The sequence below is a fragment of the Uloborus diversus genome, chromosome 9 (assembly GCF_026930045.1).
Source record: "Uloborus diversus isolate 005 chromosome 9, Udiv.v.3.1, whole genome shotgun sequence".
Taxonomy (NCBI): domain Eukaryota; kingdom Metazoa; phylum Arthropoda; class Arachnida; order Araneae; family Uloboridae; genus Uloborus; species Uloborus diversus.
Genome location: NC_072739.1, coordinates 3698132 through 3716387, shown reverse-complemented (window position 1 = coordinate 3716387; position 18256 = coordinate 3698132). Strand labels below are relative to the sequence as shown.

The following is an 18256-nucleotide window of genomic DNA, read 5'->3' as shown; positions in this document are numbered from 1 at the left end:
GCCTGATGTCTGAAAATAAGGTGTTAGCTTGAAAAGCTATGCACAGTATTTGCGGTGAATCATTTTGTTAAACAAGTAAAAGGCATGAACTTTTTTTGGAGTCAAGAAGTGACTGCAATTTTATTTTAACAAAAATATATTATAAAAGGAAATCAACATAAAATTAAATAAAGTGTAAAAAAGTGTTCCCACTCTTTGGCTACATTACAGATTGAAATTAAATCAGGATGGAGCTGTAAAAAAAATTACAGATTGGTTAATTTGTGACACAAAAGATGCAGGTTTGAGTTGTTTGATGATAAGGAAATGGTTATAGAAGTTCAAAAGTGCTCTAAGATCAAGAAAAAGATGACGATGAATACAAGACTGAGTCCCGGAGTACAGATTAGAAACAAAGCTTTTAACTGTTTTTCAAAAGCCTTAGTAAGTTGGAACAAGGATTCCTTAAAACTTTTTTTTTTCAAAATTTATGACAGAAATGATTGACAGAAGAGGACTAATTTACACCAAACGAATTTTCTATTTAAATCATTATAAACTTATTGTATCAAAAATCAAAATTAACCATCATGCCTAGTTTGAAGTTGCATATTTGTTTAACAGTTTAATTTGCCACAGAGTTTGCTCTCAGCTATTAGTAATCTGGAATCCAGGGACCCGTTACTGAAATGAATTTCAGTCCTTCAGTGAAAAAAATTTCTTAAAATTTAAACAGAAAATCTAATTAATTTAAATAACTAATTTAATGGATGCAATATTTGTACACCTGAAAAAAGCAAAATCACCCCATAGTGATAAAAAGTTATGAAATAAACTAAATCAGTTACTTTTTACCCTTACATTCTTTGATTATCATTCTAAAATTATTTAAAAATAATACTCTTAAAAAAATGGCAATTTTAAAAACTATTTCATCAGCTACAATAAGATTATAATACCTAAAAGTTACTTTTAAGTACGATTCAGCCTTAAAATACCAAAGAAGTGCTTCTGAGCTTACGTTTGATGACCTCAACCGGTAGCGACCGATTGGTTGATCACGTGACAGCTAATGACGTCACAGTTACTAACCGGTTGTTCACCAACCAATGCTTCATCAAACGCTTTCGGTTGATCACCGGTTACTTGCACAGACGAATAACACGCAGGTGAAAAATACTTATAATTGGTCGAAAATGTCATGTGGTTCAATCAACCAGCTTAACTTGCAGTCGACCGGTAGATCAACCAGTGAGGCTTATAGAACAGCATCGGTAGCAGCCAGTTAACCGATAGATCTCATAGAACGCTGCGGTTAGTTACCGGTCGACTGGTTGAGGTCATCGAATCCAACCTGATTGATTAAGGTTGGGTTCGATGTTCTCTTCCTTTGTTTTCCTGAAATTCTTTTCAGGTGAAAGCAGGGAACAGCCTCTCTCCCTTCTCTCATTGTGAAATATCATTGGCAATTACAAAGAAACAGAAGAAAAAATATGCACAGCTGAAACAAACCCATCACAAAAACAAACCACTTTTACAATCTTAAATTGGTTCATTAGATTTTATTTCGGCTTTTTTTTTTTTCAAACTCTCAATCAATTTTGGCTTTCACACTGATGCTATTTCTAAAACAAACTACTTTCGAAATGGCGTGATAAATTGCTGCCTGATTTTTACAAGTTTAAATGAAAATAATTGATCAGAAAGGAATAAATTACGAGAAAGAAAACATGGTTAAAAGTGTCTTTGTATCAAATTCAAGTATTCACATGCAATATTTCATGCTATGTACACAGAAACCAGAGTTATCAATTTCACATGCAGAAAATCCGGTGATTTTAATCAAAATTTGGAGAAAAAAAAACTTAAGACCAAAAATTCCAACTTTTCCTGAATAAATTTGAGTTTTTGCCAGGTTTAAAAGCAAATTGAAGTTAAGGCATTTTATCTGTTCAAAAAATGAGATTGTTAATTCGTTACTTGTTCAGATAAACATAATTTTTTGGTCTTTCAATGCTGGTTAAGGTTAGCACAAAATGCTTTAAATAAGTTTCAAAACCTGTTACTTAATAATTTCATAAATTACTTCTGCTACATAATTAGGTGCAAACGTAGGTGCCCATATAGGGAGCAAGTGGAGGCTCAAGCCCCCCTCCCCTTAGAAATTAGAACTTTCTTGCTTTTAGTACTTTTTTCTTTGCTGAAATGTAAAAACATTTCTTCTCCAGCCATTAATGAATAAGTTATTAAAAATGTCCAATTTTAACAAATCTAATCAGTACTGAAACCGGTTTCCATGGGGAAAATATCCTGCTAAACCATGGGGGAAATGTCTAAGCCTCCTCTTACAATTTTGCATAAGGGCGCCTATGGGTGCAAATGAAATTATGTCAGTTAAGAAATAAAGCTGTTCATTTTATAACATTGTACATTACTAATAATAATTCGACCAGAAAAAATATTACAATGAGCTACAATTAAAGAAATTTTTAAAAAAAAAGCACTTTTCCAAATTTATAAGCATTTTACAGTTGTATTCAGTAAGTTACTGCCCTATATCCAGGGCTAAGGCATAAATACACCGCCAGCTCAGTCATTCCAGCCGAGGACTGCAGTTTCGTACACATTAGCACTCATTAGCCTGGCATAGGAAGTGACTGAGCTGGAGGTGGAAAACCTCTTAAGGAAGCCTAGAGTGCCAAACAAACTGGTAGCTAAGGTAGAATTACCACTGACCAGATGAGTGACCGAAACAATGGTTCAACTTGAAGATGGCCAGGCTGATGAGTGCTAATGAGTACGAAACTGCAGTCTTCCACTGGAATGACTGAGCTGACGGTGTATATCTGTCTTAGCCCTGGCTATAGGGTGATAACTTACTGAATATACCATGCCTTGCCTTCAATCTTTGAGTTGAACAGAACCATTGCTTCGGCCATTCGTCTGGCCAGTGCTAATTCTACATTAGCTACTAGTTTGTTTGGCACTCTTGGCTTCCTTAAGATGTTTGCCATCTCCAGCTCAGTCACTTTCCTATGCCGGGCTGATGAATGCTAATAAGCAGGAAACTGCAGTCCTCGGCTGGAATGACTGAGCTGGCGGTGTATTTCATGCATTTTTTTACAGTTGCTGCATATTTATATGCACTACAGTGGATGCCGGTTGATTGAATCAGTGGTTAATTGAATGAACAGCTTTAATGAAACCAAATCGTTGAAAACAACAAAATTCAGTTTTATTGAATTAGCCACTTTATTGAATCAGCCTCTTTAAGGAATCAAAACTTTAGAACAAACGTGATTCATATAAGCGGCGGCCACTGTAGAAATGCTTTTGCTTTTTTTCCTTTTTTTTTTCAAAAATGTAGGTTTAAGCTTCTGCTCTTAGATAGCAACTGCAATTTTCACATTAGTTGTGTTTTTAGATTTTAGAGGTTTCTGCAATTACTAACTGCCTTCTTTAAACATTCATGAATCGAAAAATGGTCTTCTTGAAAAGTTTTAATCTTTAAAAGTGTGTTGTGTGTATGGGAAGGTGTGTGTGAGTGCAGGGTTTTGTGTGTGAGTGTTTTCATTTGTTTTTTCTTAATGTTTTGAGTATCATGTAGTTCCTCTTGTTTTAATCTTAGGAGACATCAGAATGAAGTTAAAATAGGAGTAATAATATTAATAATAATTTTCCTATTTTGCTTCGAAAACAAATGAAAAGTTTAAGTGAAAGCTATTTTTTTTTTTTTTCAAAAAATTAACATTAGCACAAAGGTGCTATAATAAATTAAAAATACCTGAAGTGAAGAAAAGATAACAGATAGTTATAAATACAAGGAAAATTATTACAACCCATAGGAAGATTTCATAAACAATTATTTGCACTTAAAAATGATTTGATGTGTACAAAGCAAACACAAACACCATAAATTTAAAAATAATTTTAAAATACCAAAATATATCATTTTAAAATAATAAATAAAAATATTAAGTAGAAATTGAAATACAAAAAAAGTAAACTATTTAAGAAACATACCATCCATTCGCTAACAATAATGTCTACTTTTTCTGGTAAGTCAACATCCTACAGAGAGTTGGAAAAGAAAAAGCATTTTATTTTTGTCTTAATATTTCAATAAATTTAAATACATATAAACACTGCTCTTCGATAGAAATTAATCTTTTATATTGATACATAGACAGAGTGTCAAACAGTTTTCAAGGATGGGATTGGTTTCTAATGAAAATATAAATAATCACTAATATTTTTTGAAGATTTCTTTTCAAAATACGCTTCTTCAGTTTCAATACATCTGCTGTGGTAGCTTAACAATGACTCAAGTTTTTCTTTGAGTTCCCTTTTTCAAATCCTCTCCAAGACTGCCTTGAAACTGCTTGTATGGTCACAAGGTTATCAAAATAAAGCTTTAAAACTTCATATTAAGTTTTTTATAATAAAAAGAAGTCACAGGGTTCTAATTCAGGTGAAGCTTATGGACGATTAACCATACATATATTATTGTATGCAAAACAATATGATTACTTTTAGTGAGTTTTGATTGGGAAATTATAATAAGACAAACAGCAACTATTTCCACAATGCTAGAGAAATGTGACCAGTTTTTGGCCATTAAATGCTTCAAAACATTTAAATAAAAGTCACCAATTCATAATACAAATGGGACCACTATAGGCTATTATCCAAAACTTAAGAGTTATTTTGTTTACTGTTTACTTTCATACAAGACACACACAGTTACAAGGAAACTTCACTCATAAACATGCATATTATATTATTAAGTCAGATGATTTGAATTTATTTTACTGGTCACATTTCCTACTTGATAAACCTAATTCTTGTTTTTAAATTTTCACTTTCTATTCCTAGTGCACTTAGGGGGAGGAGGTGGGGGACAACAGAAATGAGCAGTGGCCGGGGGGAGGAGTAAAAACACTCCCCAGAAGCATTGGTTTCAACATAAATGTGAATTCTAATACAGTAGTTTATACATATAAAAGGACTGTTTTGGTCAAAAAAAAAAAAAAAAAAAAATGGAAATGAGAAACTAAGAACTCATACATAAAACAGAAAAATAAAATTAAAAGAGAAAATGTCAAAGCATTCATCAATTTGAAATTTAAAAAAAAAATCTTTTTGCAGATTAAAACTTGCATAACACAAATTTTGTTTTATAAAGCCATTGCAAAGAAATAAACGTATGTAATAAGGCATAAATTGCAAACGAAACTGCTTGCATAAACTTAAGAGCTTTAAGAAACTCCTTTGTCAGAGAGAACAAAACAAGATTTTGTGCACTGGAAAAGGAAGTATTTGAACCTACTGAAATATTGATATCATGTAATTGTTTCTTTCTTATTACAATGTTTGTCATCATGCGAAAAAAGAAAAAAAAATCACTTTAAGCTAATATGAAACTTAATGAAATAGCTAAACAGCAGTTTAAACTTAATTATAATTTGAAAATCTTATTATACAAAAACAATCACTTCAATAATTACAGTGAAACCTCTCCAAGCAATCATCCCTCCGTTCTGCGAAAATGTGGCCGCTCTTAAAGTTTTTCATTATTGAACTTCAACTATACTGCTGATGATATAATTCAACAATTTTCAATATTTTTTACAGAAAATAAAGAAACAAAATGTTTCATTCCACAATTTCTCCTTTTCAGAAAAAATAATTCAATTTGTATTCCTGTACAATTTTACAGAAACTACTTTTTCTTCTGAAATTGATTTTTAACTTGTTAAAGCAAATACCGAATCGAATCATCAGCAATAGCTTTCGAATTAGCGATGATATCACAAATTTTGAAAACTAACTGTCTAACTTCAAAATACTGTCAAAAAGTCTTTTTTTTTTATAATCATCAATCAATGAGTAAAAATTTCATTTTTCCCCAAAAGCTAAAAATTGTTTCGCTTCTGGGGAAAAAATATCAGTCCTCATGGATTACTAAAGTAGCCAATTGGCGAGGCAATAGTTTACACCTACAGGTGTCTATATCTCAAAAATTCCCCCCTCCCCCCACCACAAACACACCAAAACCGAGCACCACAAAAAGATACAGAGAATTCCTAGCAGTCTGCTTAACGAAAGCATTCAGGTCCAAAAAAAAAAAGAAACGAAAAAGTAGTCGCCAGTCTATTTCGAAGCTCAGACTGGCGACTACCCTGGCGCTCAGAGGGGTTTTAGTGGCCGCTCTAAAGGGTTGATTTAACATTATGCGGATCGGCCAAAAATTCCGTGCGGTGGAAAACTGGCTGCTAAACAAGGGTGGCCGCTTCGAGAGGTTTCAATTACTTGAAAATTAAAAATACAGTAGGCGCCGCTTAATATGATCACTTTGGGACAAATACAATTTGTTGAGAACAACCGACTGATAACAATAACCGAAAAGAATTCAGGAGACACAAAATAATGATTTTATTCCACTTAATGGGCATTTATTTTTACAACCTCAAATTAAAATCACAGTGACTCAACTAAACGCAGTCTTAAATTATAAATTACTAAATTAACAGAATGGAAATACCTGAATCATGAAAGTTAAAGCTAAATTCTGCAATTTTTTTTACATAGTAATAGGTGAAATAAAATATGACCGTTTTCCCTGACATTCGAAAACCAGTTTCAAAGCAGATTCAGCTTTTCTATCTTTCCCAGCATGGTTTCGCTTGTTAAAATTTTCATTTAGCTTCTTTTGTTTTCAATCTCGTCACAATTCTTTAGCAGTTTGCAAAATAATGGCTGAAATTTTTTTAGCTGTGCTGCAGCATTTCTTTGACTCATTATAGGTAAATCGTCTAAGCGTTTTAAAATGTAAATTTTTTCCTTGACAGAGATCATTGCGCTTTTCCACCATGGATTAAAAGTTTGACAGTCTAGAGCAGGCTTGGAGTAATCGCCGATTACGTAATCGTAATCTGCGTAATTGATTACATTTTTGTGTAATTGTAATCATAATCATAATCTGTCAATGGGACACTCCTAATCTTGTAATCGTAATTTTAATCAAGTGTTTCTTGCATAATAGTAATTGTAATCTAAGTTTAGATAATCGTAATTTTGTACCATAATCGTGTAATCTCGACTTGCTGAAAGTGAAAACTTTCAAGTTGCGTTTCTACAATGCTATGCAGACGATGGGATCTGGACTGAGGAAAAAATAAGACTTCAATAGAAACGTACAAAGGACTAGACAGCAGAGCCTTTAGGCCCTGCTGTTAAAAGGGCTCGTTCGTGAAGGGTCATAAACATGCCGCATCTTAGTGGGTTTTGTACCCTGTAGGTGTCATTGACAGGAACGCGTCCCCAAGTTGGATTGGTCATCAATTTTCCTTTTCATCTGTGAATGACAGACAAACAAGCCCTCCTTGGAAAGAGAACAATATCAACAGTGCTGTACGAACACATGTTTTCGTTCCGACAAAGTTCTATAAAAACAGTTTTATGCCTTTGGTGTTTTTTTTTTTTTACTTTCATTGGCGGAAGAGGAGGAATTTTGTCAAAAGAAGAGCGAATTTGGATTTGCACTTCAGTGCTCATTCACACGCACTATCTTAGCGGTTCTTTGATTTTTGTGATGACATCACTCTGGTAAGTGATTTTTCAAAATATTTTCACATCTAATTTAATCTTAAATTTATGCTTTATATTTCAATGCTGATACTTTTTAATAGGTATATAAGAGAAAAAGTTTGCATTTAAAGATTTTAAAAACATTTGTTTTAACCTTTGTAAAAACATTTGTTTTTGAAACTGAGATATAAAATATCATTATAAAATGCTTATGCATGTGGGGGAAAAATAATGCCTGGAAATCATAGCAAAACTTATTATACTCATTTTTACTTTTTAAAGTGCTTTCCAATTATATTGCTTTAAGAGTTTTCAAGCACCATCTTGAGGACCTCCTGACCAAAAATTTGCAATGCTCTAATACGACAGTAAAAAAGCTGTTGTCAGCACTAACTTCTAGAATGAGTCACTATGAAGAATCGGAAGCATTTCAAGTGGCTTCATTTTTAGACCCAAGGCTCAAATGCAACTGGTACGATTCAAGCACAAAAAATAAAATAAAAGAAATTATCAAGGAAGAAATAATGTCTAACAAAGACTCATAACATTTGCACTGAATCAGAAGATAAGGACACAAAAGATGTGTCACCAAAACAGCCTGAAAAAAAAGGAAATTGTTTGCATTTTTAAAAAAAACAGCCAGCACTTACAAAAATAATAATTCCTTAATACAGGAGAAAATCGAAAGCGAAATAAATGCGTGTGAAACTAGCGTACCAAATGGGCATAATATTGATCCTCTAGCAGTGGCGTAGCTAGACCCGACTTTCGGGGGGGGGGGTTACTTCTTATATATATATATATATATAAATATATATATATATATATATATATATATAATATATATATATATATATATATATATATATATATAAATATATATATATATATATATATAACATATATATATAATATATATATATTATATACATATATATACATATATATATATATATATATATATATATATATATATATATATATATATATATATATATGTGTGTGTGTGTGTGTGTGTGTGTGTGTGTGTATAATCGCTTGGAATTTTTTCCTTTTCTTCTTTTTTTTTCTTTCTCTTCTCTCTTCTTTTTCTCTTTTTTTTGAGACTAACTTTTCAGGGGGAGGGGTTTGTCCCCAAACCCCCCCCCCCCCCTTAGCTACGCCCCTGTCCCCTAGAATACTAGGGATCCAATATTCATGTATACCCATTACTGAGCAAAATTGCTCCCAAGTACTTGTCAATTTGTGCATCATCTGCACCTGTTGAGAGGTTATTCAGTATTGCCTGAAAGTTTTATACCTCACAGAGAATGAGGATGAAACATGATACATTTAAAGCATTGGTATTTTTAAAATGCAATAAAAAAGTCTTGATTGCAGTATTTATTTTAAACATTTATTTTCCTATCATTTATTTATACTATTTGAATATATTTTAATACTATGCATGTTTTGCAAAATTAAATACATAGGGGTTTTTTTTTTTTTTTCAAAAAATAGGTTGAATTAAATAATATTATAGCAAATTGTAGAGAGTAGAATGTAGAAATATAGTACATAAATTTTAGAAACTGTATTGGTTGTATGAAAAATAATAATGAAAATTTAAATCATGTACAAAATGCATTATAATGTGGCAAGTCATTTGGATATGGGACACCTAATTACCTGTTCAGGATATATGGTCAAAATAGTTATGTAGCATTTAAAAGCACAATCAAAAATCATAATTTTTTAACTATGACATTGTTGCCGCAAAATAATAATGAGAATAATACAGTATATGTGTGCATGTATTTTCCTCTCACGAGTCTGTAATCGTAATCAAAATCGTAATCGGCCCATCGTAATTGTAATCGATTACATTTTTGACATAATCTAATCATTGCTGTAATCGTAATTACGTTTTGGCAGATGATTATAATCGTAATCATAATTGTAATCTCCTATTTTTCGAACTGGTAATCATAATCGTAATCGATTACATTTTCTCGTAATCAACTCCAAGCCTGGTCTAGAGCGAAGTTTTTAAGGTAACTGGACACAGAGAAAATGCTTTGCTTTACTAATAAGAAGGAAACTTGTTTTCCCGGAAGTTACATTAATTCTCCAAAAGCGGGAAGAGATCACTACCTGCAACAATGGAGGTCCTACAACCATGCCTGCAACATGTCCAGGAACTGAAATTTTTTATGTACAAACAAAAGGCATCTTAGAGGGGGAGACTGAGAACGAACTAATTGTTGTTACATTATTAGAAAAAGTTGGCATTACTATTGAAAACCACAAAAAGCCACACAGAAAGTTAGTCTTGTCAGGATTTTTTTTTTTTTTTTGATTGAGAAACAAAAGCGATGAAAATTTTTAAAATTTATGAAAAGGTGATAACATCAAACAAAGACACTGATTACAATATCTGACTTTTTTAACGCATGTTAATATACAGGTGTTCCGGGACTTTGCAATTACGATAAGACATCGAGCGAATGATAACATTAACTGTGATCACATTAAGGGGCGCCTACTGTACATTCTCCTTTATACTTCAGACTTAATTAAATCCTTCATCAATATCAAACCATATACATAAATAAGGACTAACTTCAACTTTTTCTTGCATAACTATGATTCTGTCTGAGTACCCATTTGTGGTAACAACTTTTTGAGCTTCTGTTGCAATTGAGCTGGCTTCAATGGCATAAACTAAAAACATTTGAACATGTCTTTCAATTTTGTGCATGATACATTAGCTTTACACTCACTATTAATATGAAGCACTTTCTTGTAATTATTATTAAACACATAAACACAATCAACTACACAGAAGGTAAAAATGTTCAACTAAGAAGCAAATTTACTCTGGGGAGAAGTCTGAACTGCAAAATAAAAACTCATGTGACAAGTGCAGTGTACTCATCTGCCAAGAAATCATGCCAAACCATGGCCCCACTTAATTCTTATAGGCCATGACAATCGCTGAAACTCATGGCAACAAAGAGGGCACTGCAGAAAACCCCCGTTTCCATTAGGTTGCTATTGATTGGTGGATGCAGGGGTTCTGTTCAGTGCCTCTTGTGGTCAAAATGGGCAACGTCCAATCAAAAAAAAAAAACTTTTAAACGTTTTATTGATTGGTGGATGCATGAGCTGCATTGGTTTAACACAGATAAATTGTCAAGGCCCATTAAGCGTCAGCACCATCTAGTGGGGCCCATGGCCAAACAGAAGCACAACAATGTTCCAATTAATTAAAAAATGTTACTTTGTATGATTCAGTAAATTGCCTATTATAAAAAAAGTGTGACTCCCTATTTCTTTGCTCCTATAAGTTTTGCTCCTATTGGTCTATACTCAAAACATATTTTACAACATAACAAGCATATTTCAGACAAATATACAGGGTAATCTACAAAACTCAGTTAATCACTGCTACTGATCAGACCAATAACAATTGGAATTTAAAACTTTGCTTGAAATTTTCATGGCTTACATTTGCAGACAAGATCATTCCTGACACATCAATAGAGATCTCTAACGAAGATCAATAGAGATCTTCAATAGAGATCATCAATAGAGATCTTTAAGCTGGTCCCAAGGCCAAAGCTGCCTAGAGGACCAGTGTGCCAAGAGCAATGCAGCCACGGGACCAAAAATTCCGAATTGGAACGTCGCCACTGGCCAGAGCATTTTCAGCAGTTTTGCCCAACTTTACAAAAAAATTCATTTAAAATCAGCAGCTCAAAGTAATGACTCTAAATTTTTAAGTTGTGTAAACAATATCTTACTGATTTCTAGTTGTTAATGTAAAGAATATGACATTATTAGAAGCGAGTGGAATAAACAAAATACTAAAATTTTAAATACACATGCAAAAACAAATGATGTATGCACGAAAACAAAGTTGCAGACATCATTAGGGTAGAATTAAAATAAAAAAAAATAAAAAAAATTAGTGATAACAATCTGTGCATAATGTAATTTTAATGAAAAGAACTAATGTCAACAAATTTAAACTAATCATTATTCCATGCTGCAAGTCTCAAAAGTGCTTCATAATGCACTCCCCCCCCCCCCCCCCAGAAACATTTACCCTCTCTCCCTCTTCGAAACATTCACCTTCTCTCCCTTTGCTTTTACAATTCTTATTGCAGTTTTCCAGTCTCCAAATGAGAAAGAATAAATAAAAAAGAATGAAAACAGAAAGGAATTTAACCTTCTTCCTCTCTCTCTGATAATTTATTAGTCAGCTAGATGTATCTCTTTCAATTATTCATAACAAAAAAAAAGAAAGAAAGAAAAAGCAAAGATATACAGTAGAGCAAAAGAGACCTTTTAAGGATCATCTCACGCTAATTTAGACATTAATGTAGAGTCCTTAACATGACCTTTTTTTGCCATAACTTTTTAATTTGCTGATTGATTAGCATATTATTTTATTTTGAATTTTTCCTACCAACACATCAATCAAGATTTAAATAATTTGCAAATCAAACAGTAAATTAAAAAGTTTTGGCAAAAAAAGGTCACGTTACAGACTTTACATAAATGACAAAAATAACCGTGAAATGACCCTTAAATAATATGCGCAGAGCAGTGATTCACTATTTTTTACATTAATAAATCTATCCTATTGAGAAGCCTAAAGTTGAAATTGATGCATGTACATGAAGGTCAAATACCATGAGATTCGAAAATATGATGAAAGCTTTTGCTATTTAGCGTCATCTATTATGGTTAAAAAATTCAATTAAATCATGTTTCCTTGTGCCAGTGAGAGGACTTTGGGTGCAAACGGGTTAAAAATAAATTAAATAATATAAAGATACAAATTACCAGTATCATAGCCAAAGCTAAAATAGAACAACTGAAGATAAACACTAAACAGCTCAACTACAGCATCCAGGAACTGCAGTTTTGCCCTTGTTTTGGGCTAATCAGTCTGGAATAGTCAAAACTGAGCTGCAAGTAAATAACCTCATATAGAAGCAGAGTATATCATCACACTGGGAGCTAAAAATAGTTTAGCACATGCAAGAGTACGATAAGCAAATGGGGTTTGGCAAAAAAGAAAAAGAAGGCTGAACCATATTTGCAAACCTCTTGCTGGTGTGTTGAAAAAAAATTTAGCAACCAAAGTAAAAATATACCTCGCTCAGTTTCGGTTCTTCCATATTGATGAATCCCAAATGAAAATAAAACTGTTATAACTGAGATGTAAGGTATTTGTTTGCAATTAGATAATACTTTGAAATGCCTAATTATTTCAGTTAGAAAGTATAGTATATTTCCAAAATATTTAACAGAAAAAATAAGAATGCTAGATACGTGTTGAATTTGCATTATGTTATCTACATATTTTTAAGCACAGAAAATTTTACAATGCACGTTTGTGTAGAACAAATAAAGGAATAAATAAATAATAAAATGAGAAAAACAATACCTTTCTTGGCTCCAGCTTGAGCACAAAATAAGCTGAGAATACCTACAACAAAGCTAAGAATTAGAAAACTATCGTAGCAAACAAATTAACGTTTCTTAAAAGTCAGTACAAAATGGTAATTATAAGGAAAGACTTATTGCAATGTCAATTACTTTGTAGTACTATAGCTCAATATTTTTTCTTCAAAGATAATTAAGTGTTATTGAATAATAGACATTTAATTCAGAACAGATGTGCAATTAGTCAATTTATCATTTCAGCAGCAAAATGCTTCTATTTTTCAATTATTGACAGAAAATGTTTTCAAGAAAAAATGCTTTTGATGCAAAACAGCTTTCAAAATTTACAAAGCTTTTTTTCTTTCCTTTTTTTTTGTAGTTACTATGCTTAATTTAGACTAAGAAGACTAAGGAGAATTGTTGAAAATTCAGCATTTTTTTCAAGTCATTAAGTTGTGAACACATGATTATTCAAAAAAAAAAAAGAAAAAAAGAGAGAAAGATTGCATTCAATTAAATATAATGATAGCCATATTTATTTCAATAACAACGTTTTTCTAGGATTATTTAAATTTTGCTTAAAGGATGGTTCACACCTATGTTTTATTCAATTTGGATCTAGCTTTATTTACTTGATTTTCAACTATTTAGTGCAAGGGCAGCATTAATTAATGCTTTTTATCATTGGTCAGCATGACAACCATTTACTCATTTATAGCTCTTCCCTTAGTTCTGAGGATATTAGCAAATAGGGTCTATTACTGCATAACCCGCATCAGCGAGTAAGCTAAGCTGCAAATAAGTCAGGTTGACCAACCTGCCAGGAAGTTTTAATTATCCAGCATGGATAAATCATAAGAATTAAGCCAATGTAAATTAACTAAAAAGTGTAAAATAAAAAACTATTAAATAAAAACAAAAAACCCTGACTGCATAAAAACCAAAAAAACTAAAAAGAAAAATGTATAAGCCCAGTATTTTAGAACGTTATGCTTAAAAAGATCTGGATTGCTAAGGAGCAATGAACTACATCTGTCAAATAAGCCATAAATTAACTAGCAACGAAGTAATATGGTATTTGAGAATTAACATTTATTGGGAAATCCGGGATTGTTATTGAACGTGACCTTCGAGCGGTTTCACATATGCAGAAAAAAATACATAGGAGACAAATATAGCATATTAATGAGAAAAAAAAAGCATTCAATATATGAATAAGTGAAGGTAAATTTCATGAACCGCAGGGGAAGAAAAAAAAGCAAATTTTCTGTTGCCAGCAGATTTCTAGTTTGGATTATATGTTTTCCCTTTTATTGTATTTTCTGTTTTCGAATGCTTGCTGGAAGTGAGAGGTGCCAGGTATTCCCATAAATAGCTTGAGGGGCGCTCGAGCATAGATGCAACACCCTAGAGTCGGCACCCCTGAATTATTTACAAATATAAATTTTAAGCAAAATAAAAAAGTTCAAAAAAATTCAGAAAAAAACCGCAGAAAAATTTGTAAAAGTGTAAAATTTGACATTTTTGCTGTAAAAAATCACTTTTTCTGTAAAATCACTAAAAATCAACTTCCATGGCCTCTAAGCCAACATGAAAGGTTGCATCTATTTTTTTAGATACCCTACTGTAAAATATGTATGGATAAATATAAAAATTATATTGTAATTAGCTATAAGTTTAAAGTACAATTCATCACAAAAATTCCATTTAATAACACAGAAACAATCTGGCAGTAAACATAAAAACAATGAAATTCGACCAAAGAATTATTAGAACTTTTATGAAAATAAAGAAAATTGTCTATATTCTGAGTAAACTGTTGACATTTGAAACATAAAAGCTAAAGGTGATCTGAAAGTTTTTTAAAAATAAATTTAAGTTGAAAAAAAAAAAGCAAAAATAGCAAATTAAATTAAACAGCCAGGTACATTTCAGATATAAATAACAGATAAATGCAGACTGTTACTGACGCTAGAAAAATTCCAATCTTGACTGAAAGTAGGTCCAAGGGAAGGGGGTAAATTGCTAAGTCTATCGTTCATAGTACTATCTGGCATAAAATATCTCTCGGATTGTGTGCCCATCGGAAGGATAATTAATTGTATTAGAATTAGATAATTTTAAAGGAAAAGTTGCTTTCTAAGAACACAATTTTATCTCTTTCCTGTACATTTTGAAGGCATACATTCTACATAATTTAGGACAGAACATCCATTTTCAGAGTTTGAAATAAGACTCAAATTTTAGAGGTAATGTCCCTTTTTAGCTCAGATTTTAGGGAGGATTTTCTAAACTTGAGGAGAGAGTTTCATATTCATTAAAAACTTTGTTGTACTACTTTTGCTTTTTTTACATTATGTTTTTTGATTTTGATGCAAAACATGATTTTGAACAGTAAGTAAAAAAAGTGTCAAATATGGGCCCAGTAAATAATGAGGTCATTTAATGAAAGCATTAGTTACTAATGAGTTATATTAGCAGAACGGTTTTTAAACGAAAACGTAGCGTGGAGTGCTGATCAAAAATGGCAAAAAATGTTGCAGCTACACTAAAAGCTTCGCAATCCGGAAACCAGGGGAAAAGCCTATTTCCAGATAAATTTACCCGTAACTTAAACACATAAAAATGCATCCTATATTGAATGTAACAACCAATGTTATAACAAATGAAAAATCAAAAGTTTAGTGCAAATAAATGTATTTTGAAGAAGTAATACAAGATTATAAGTTTCTTTTTTGTAGTAAACTAGTTGAATCGTTGTTCCGTAAAAAAAATTATAAAAATCATTATCTCTAATTCCAACTCTTTGCAAGAAACTCACTCACTGTCGAATGCAATGCTTTACAAAGCTTGCGATCGCATAAACGGAAAAATCCCCTATAAAAAGAAGTTAATAATACATTTCTGATCTTTGAAGTTGTTCATTTACGTTATGTTCACTTTCTTTCCTTTTTAATTATAGCTTTCACACTATTTCTAAACCAAACCGATTTTGAAATGGCGTCACTTTGGACCCCCTTTACCCCTTTGCAGATTGATAAATTTTACTTCAAATGAAAATATCCGCTCTAAAACAAACTGCAAAGAAGTACTCCCATATTTTAAGTTCCTTTTCTAAACACAAATAAACAAAAGGGGAAAAAACAGCGCCATTATATCAAAAAGTGCCTAGCCTAGGTGGCATTTATAAAACTGGAAGTGATATTTGAGATGTATCTTGCATTTTTCTCCCCCTTTTTTGTATTTAAATAATTGAACCTTCCTTTATAAAAGAAACACATGTTTTAGGAGATATGTTCAATGTGCTAAAGCTAAAGGAAGAACATATTCTAAAGCTCCGTCTCCAACATTAGCAATGTCCAAAAATATTTCTTCATTTTTTTTTTTCATCTTTTTTTTAGGGAGTGGCAAATTAAAATAACAGGAAGAAATTCCCACCACTGCAATGCTGGTATCACTGCACAATGTCGCCATTAAAACTTTATGTAACCACCAGGGGAGGATCTAGAAATTTTGTAAGGGGGGGGGGTCAAGTTTCAGTGGCCAGTAAAGTGGAAGAAAAACAAAGTATAACTAGAACTTTCTGCAAAATAATATGCAAAACCTATATATGCATTATAAATTGTTATCTCAAAAAAATAATTATATTGGGTGAGTGCAAAAGTTCGTGCGGAGTTGCAATAGATGGCGTTAGAACGGGCGTAACGTGTTGTCATTAATGTCACTATCTACGTAAGTCAGATCGTTGGAAAGGTGACGTGTGCAGCTTTCATTCCAATCAAAATAATTTGTGCAGATACAAACTGCTTCGAGAAAGATTACTTTTAAAATGAGTGTTGATAAAGTGCATTTACTGCATGTTATGCTTTACGAGTTTCGGAATGGAATAAACGTTGCAGCAGCCGTAAAAAACATTCAAGACGTTTATCAAGATCAAGCACAAGCTAAATGAACTGTGGAAAAATGGTTTGCAAAAATTCGTTGCGGAGACTTTAAGCTGGAAGACGAGCCACACTCAGGTCGACCCTCCGGCATTGATGACGACGTTTTGCGTTCTTTAATTCAGATTACTCCACGAATTTCAACAGAGAAAGTTGCTACAGCACTTAACGTTGACCGATCAACCGCTTTACAGCATTTAAAAAAAATCGGATTCGATTTAAAGCTCGATATATGGGTGCTCCATTTGTTGACCGAGAGCAACAAAATCCAGCGAATTTTTGCTGCTGTATCTTTACTCGGGCGGCTCAAAAACGAGCCGTTTTTGAATCGATTAGTGATGGGCGATGAAAAATGGTTCCTGTACATCAACGTTCAGCACAAACGCACATGGAAACAGGCAGGTGAACATGGTGACGCAATGGCAAAGGCCAGTTTACACCCGATGAAGGTGATGCTCTGTGTTTGGTGGGATTGCAAGGGTATAATTTATTTTGAGTTTCTCCCCGCCGGCCAAACGATTGATTCAAACAAGTACTGTCGTCAATCAACTAATCTGAACCGAGAAATCAAACAGAAACGTCCGAGTTTGTCAAATCGCAAAGGCATAGTCTTTCATGAAGATAACGCTAGACCACACGTTTCAAGACAGACGCTACGCAAACTGAACAGCCTGAAATGGGATGTCCTAACTCATCCACCGTATTCTCCTGATATCACACCATCGGATTATCACTTATTCTGGTCATTGCAAAATCATTTTAATGAAAAAAAACTTGACTCTTTGAATGCCTTACAAAACGTTGTGTCTTCATTCTTCGAATCTAAACCACGCAGTTTTTATGATCGAGGCATTTGTATGCTGCCAGAACGTTGGAAGAAGATTATAGACAACGATGGAGAATATATCATTGATTGAATAAAGAGTTTTGCTTGCCTAATCACTGTATGACTTTCTTTCACAGACTCCGCACGAACTTTTGCACTCACCCAATAAAATTGTTTGAATAAATGAAAATCACACATCTTTTATGTTTATGTGTTGAGAAAATTTTCGTTTCAATGAAAACAAGAAAAACACAACGTTGTTGCATTAAAGTTTTATGCAACAAAGTTGAAAGAAGTACAGCATTGCAGACATAAGTTTCAAAGTTTGTATTGCAAACGTGCCTCGACTAAATCATGGGCCTACTGCGCCTAGACTCCGAGGGTTAGGACTCTGAGTTTAGGACCCTTATCTTTTTCAAAGTTACATTATATGGAATAGAATTCGCATTGATTAGACTTCAAAAGACAAGTCTAACAAGAA

General features: G+C 32.6%; 1 protein-coding gene across 1 annotated transcript in view; it reads right to left on the bottom strand.

Moving 5' to 3' along the window:
• Positions 1-18256, bottom strand: part of LOC129229515 (protein arginine N-methyltransferase 6-like) — a 43359-nt gene that overhangs the window by 15763 nt on the left and 9340 nt on the right. The window contains exons 6-8 of the mRNA XM_054863832.1: positions 13010-13051; positions 10172-10272; positions 4003-4050 (exon numbers count right to left, since the gene is read on the bottom strand). Of these exons, the coding sequence (XP_054719807.1) occupies positions 4003-4050; positions 10172-10272; positions 13010-13051 (191 nt within the window). The remainder of the gene's footprint in view (positions 1-4002; positions 4051-10171; positions 10273-13009; positions 13052-18256) is intronic.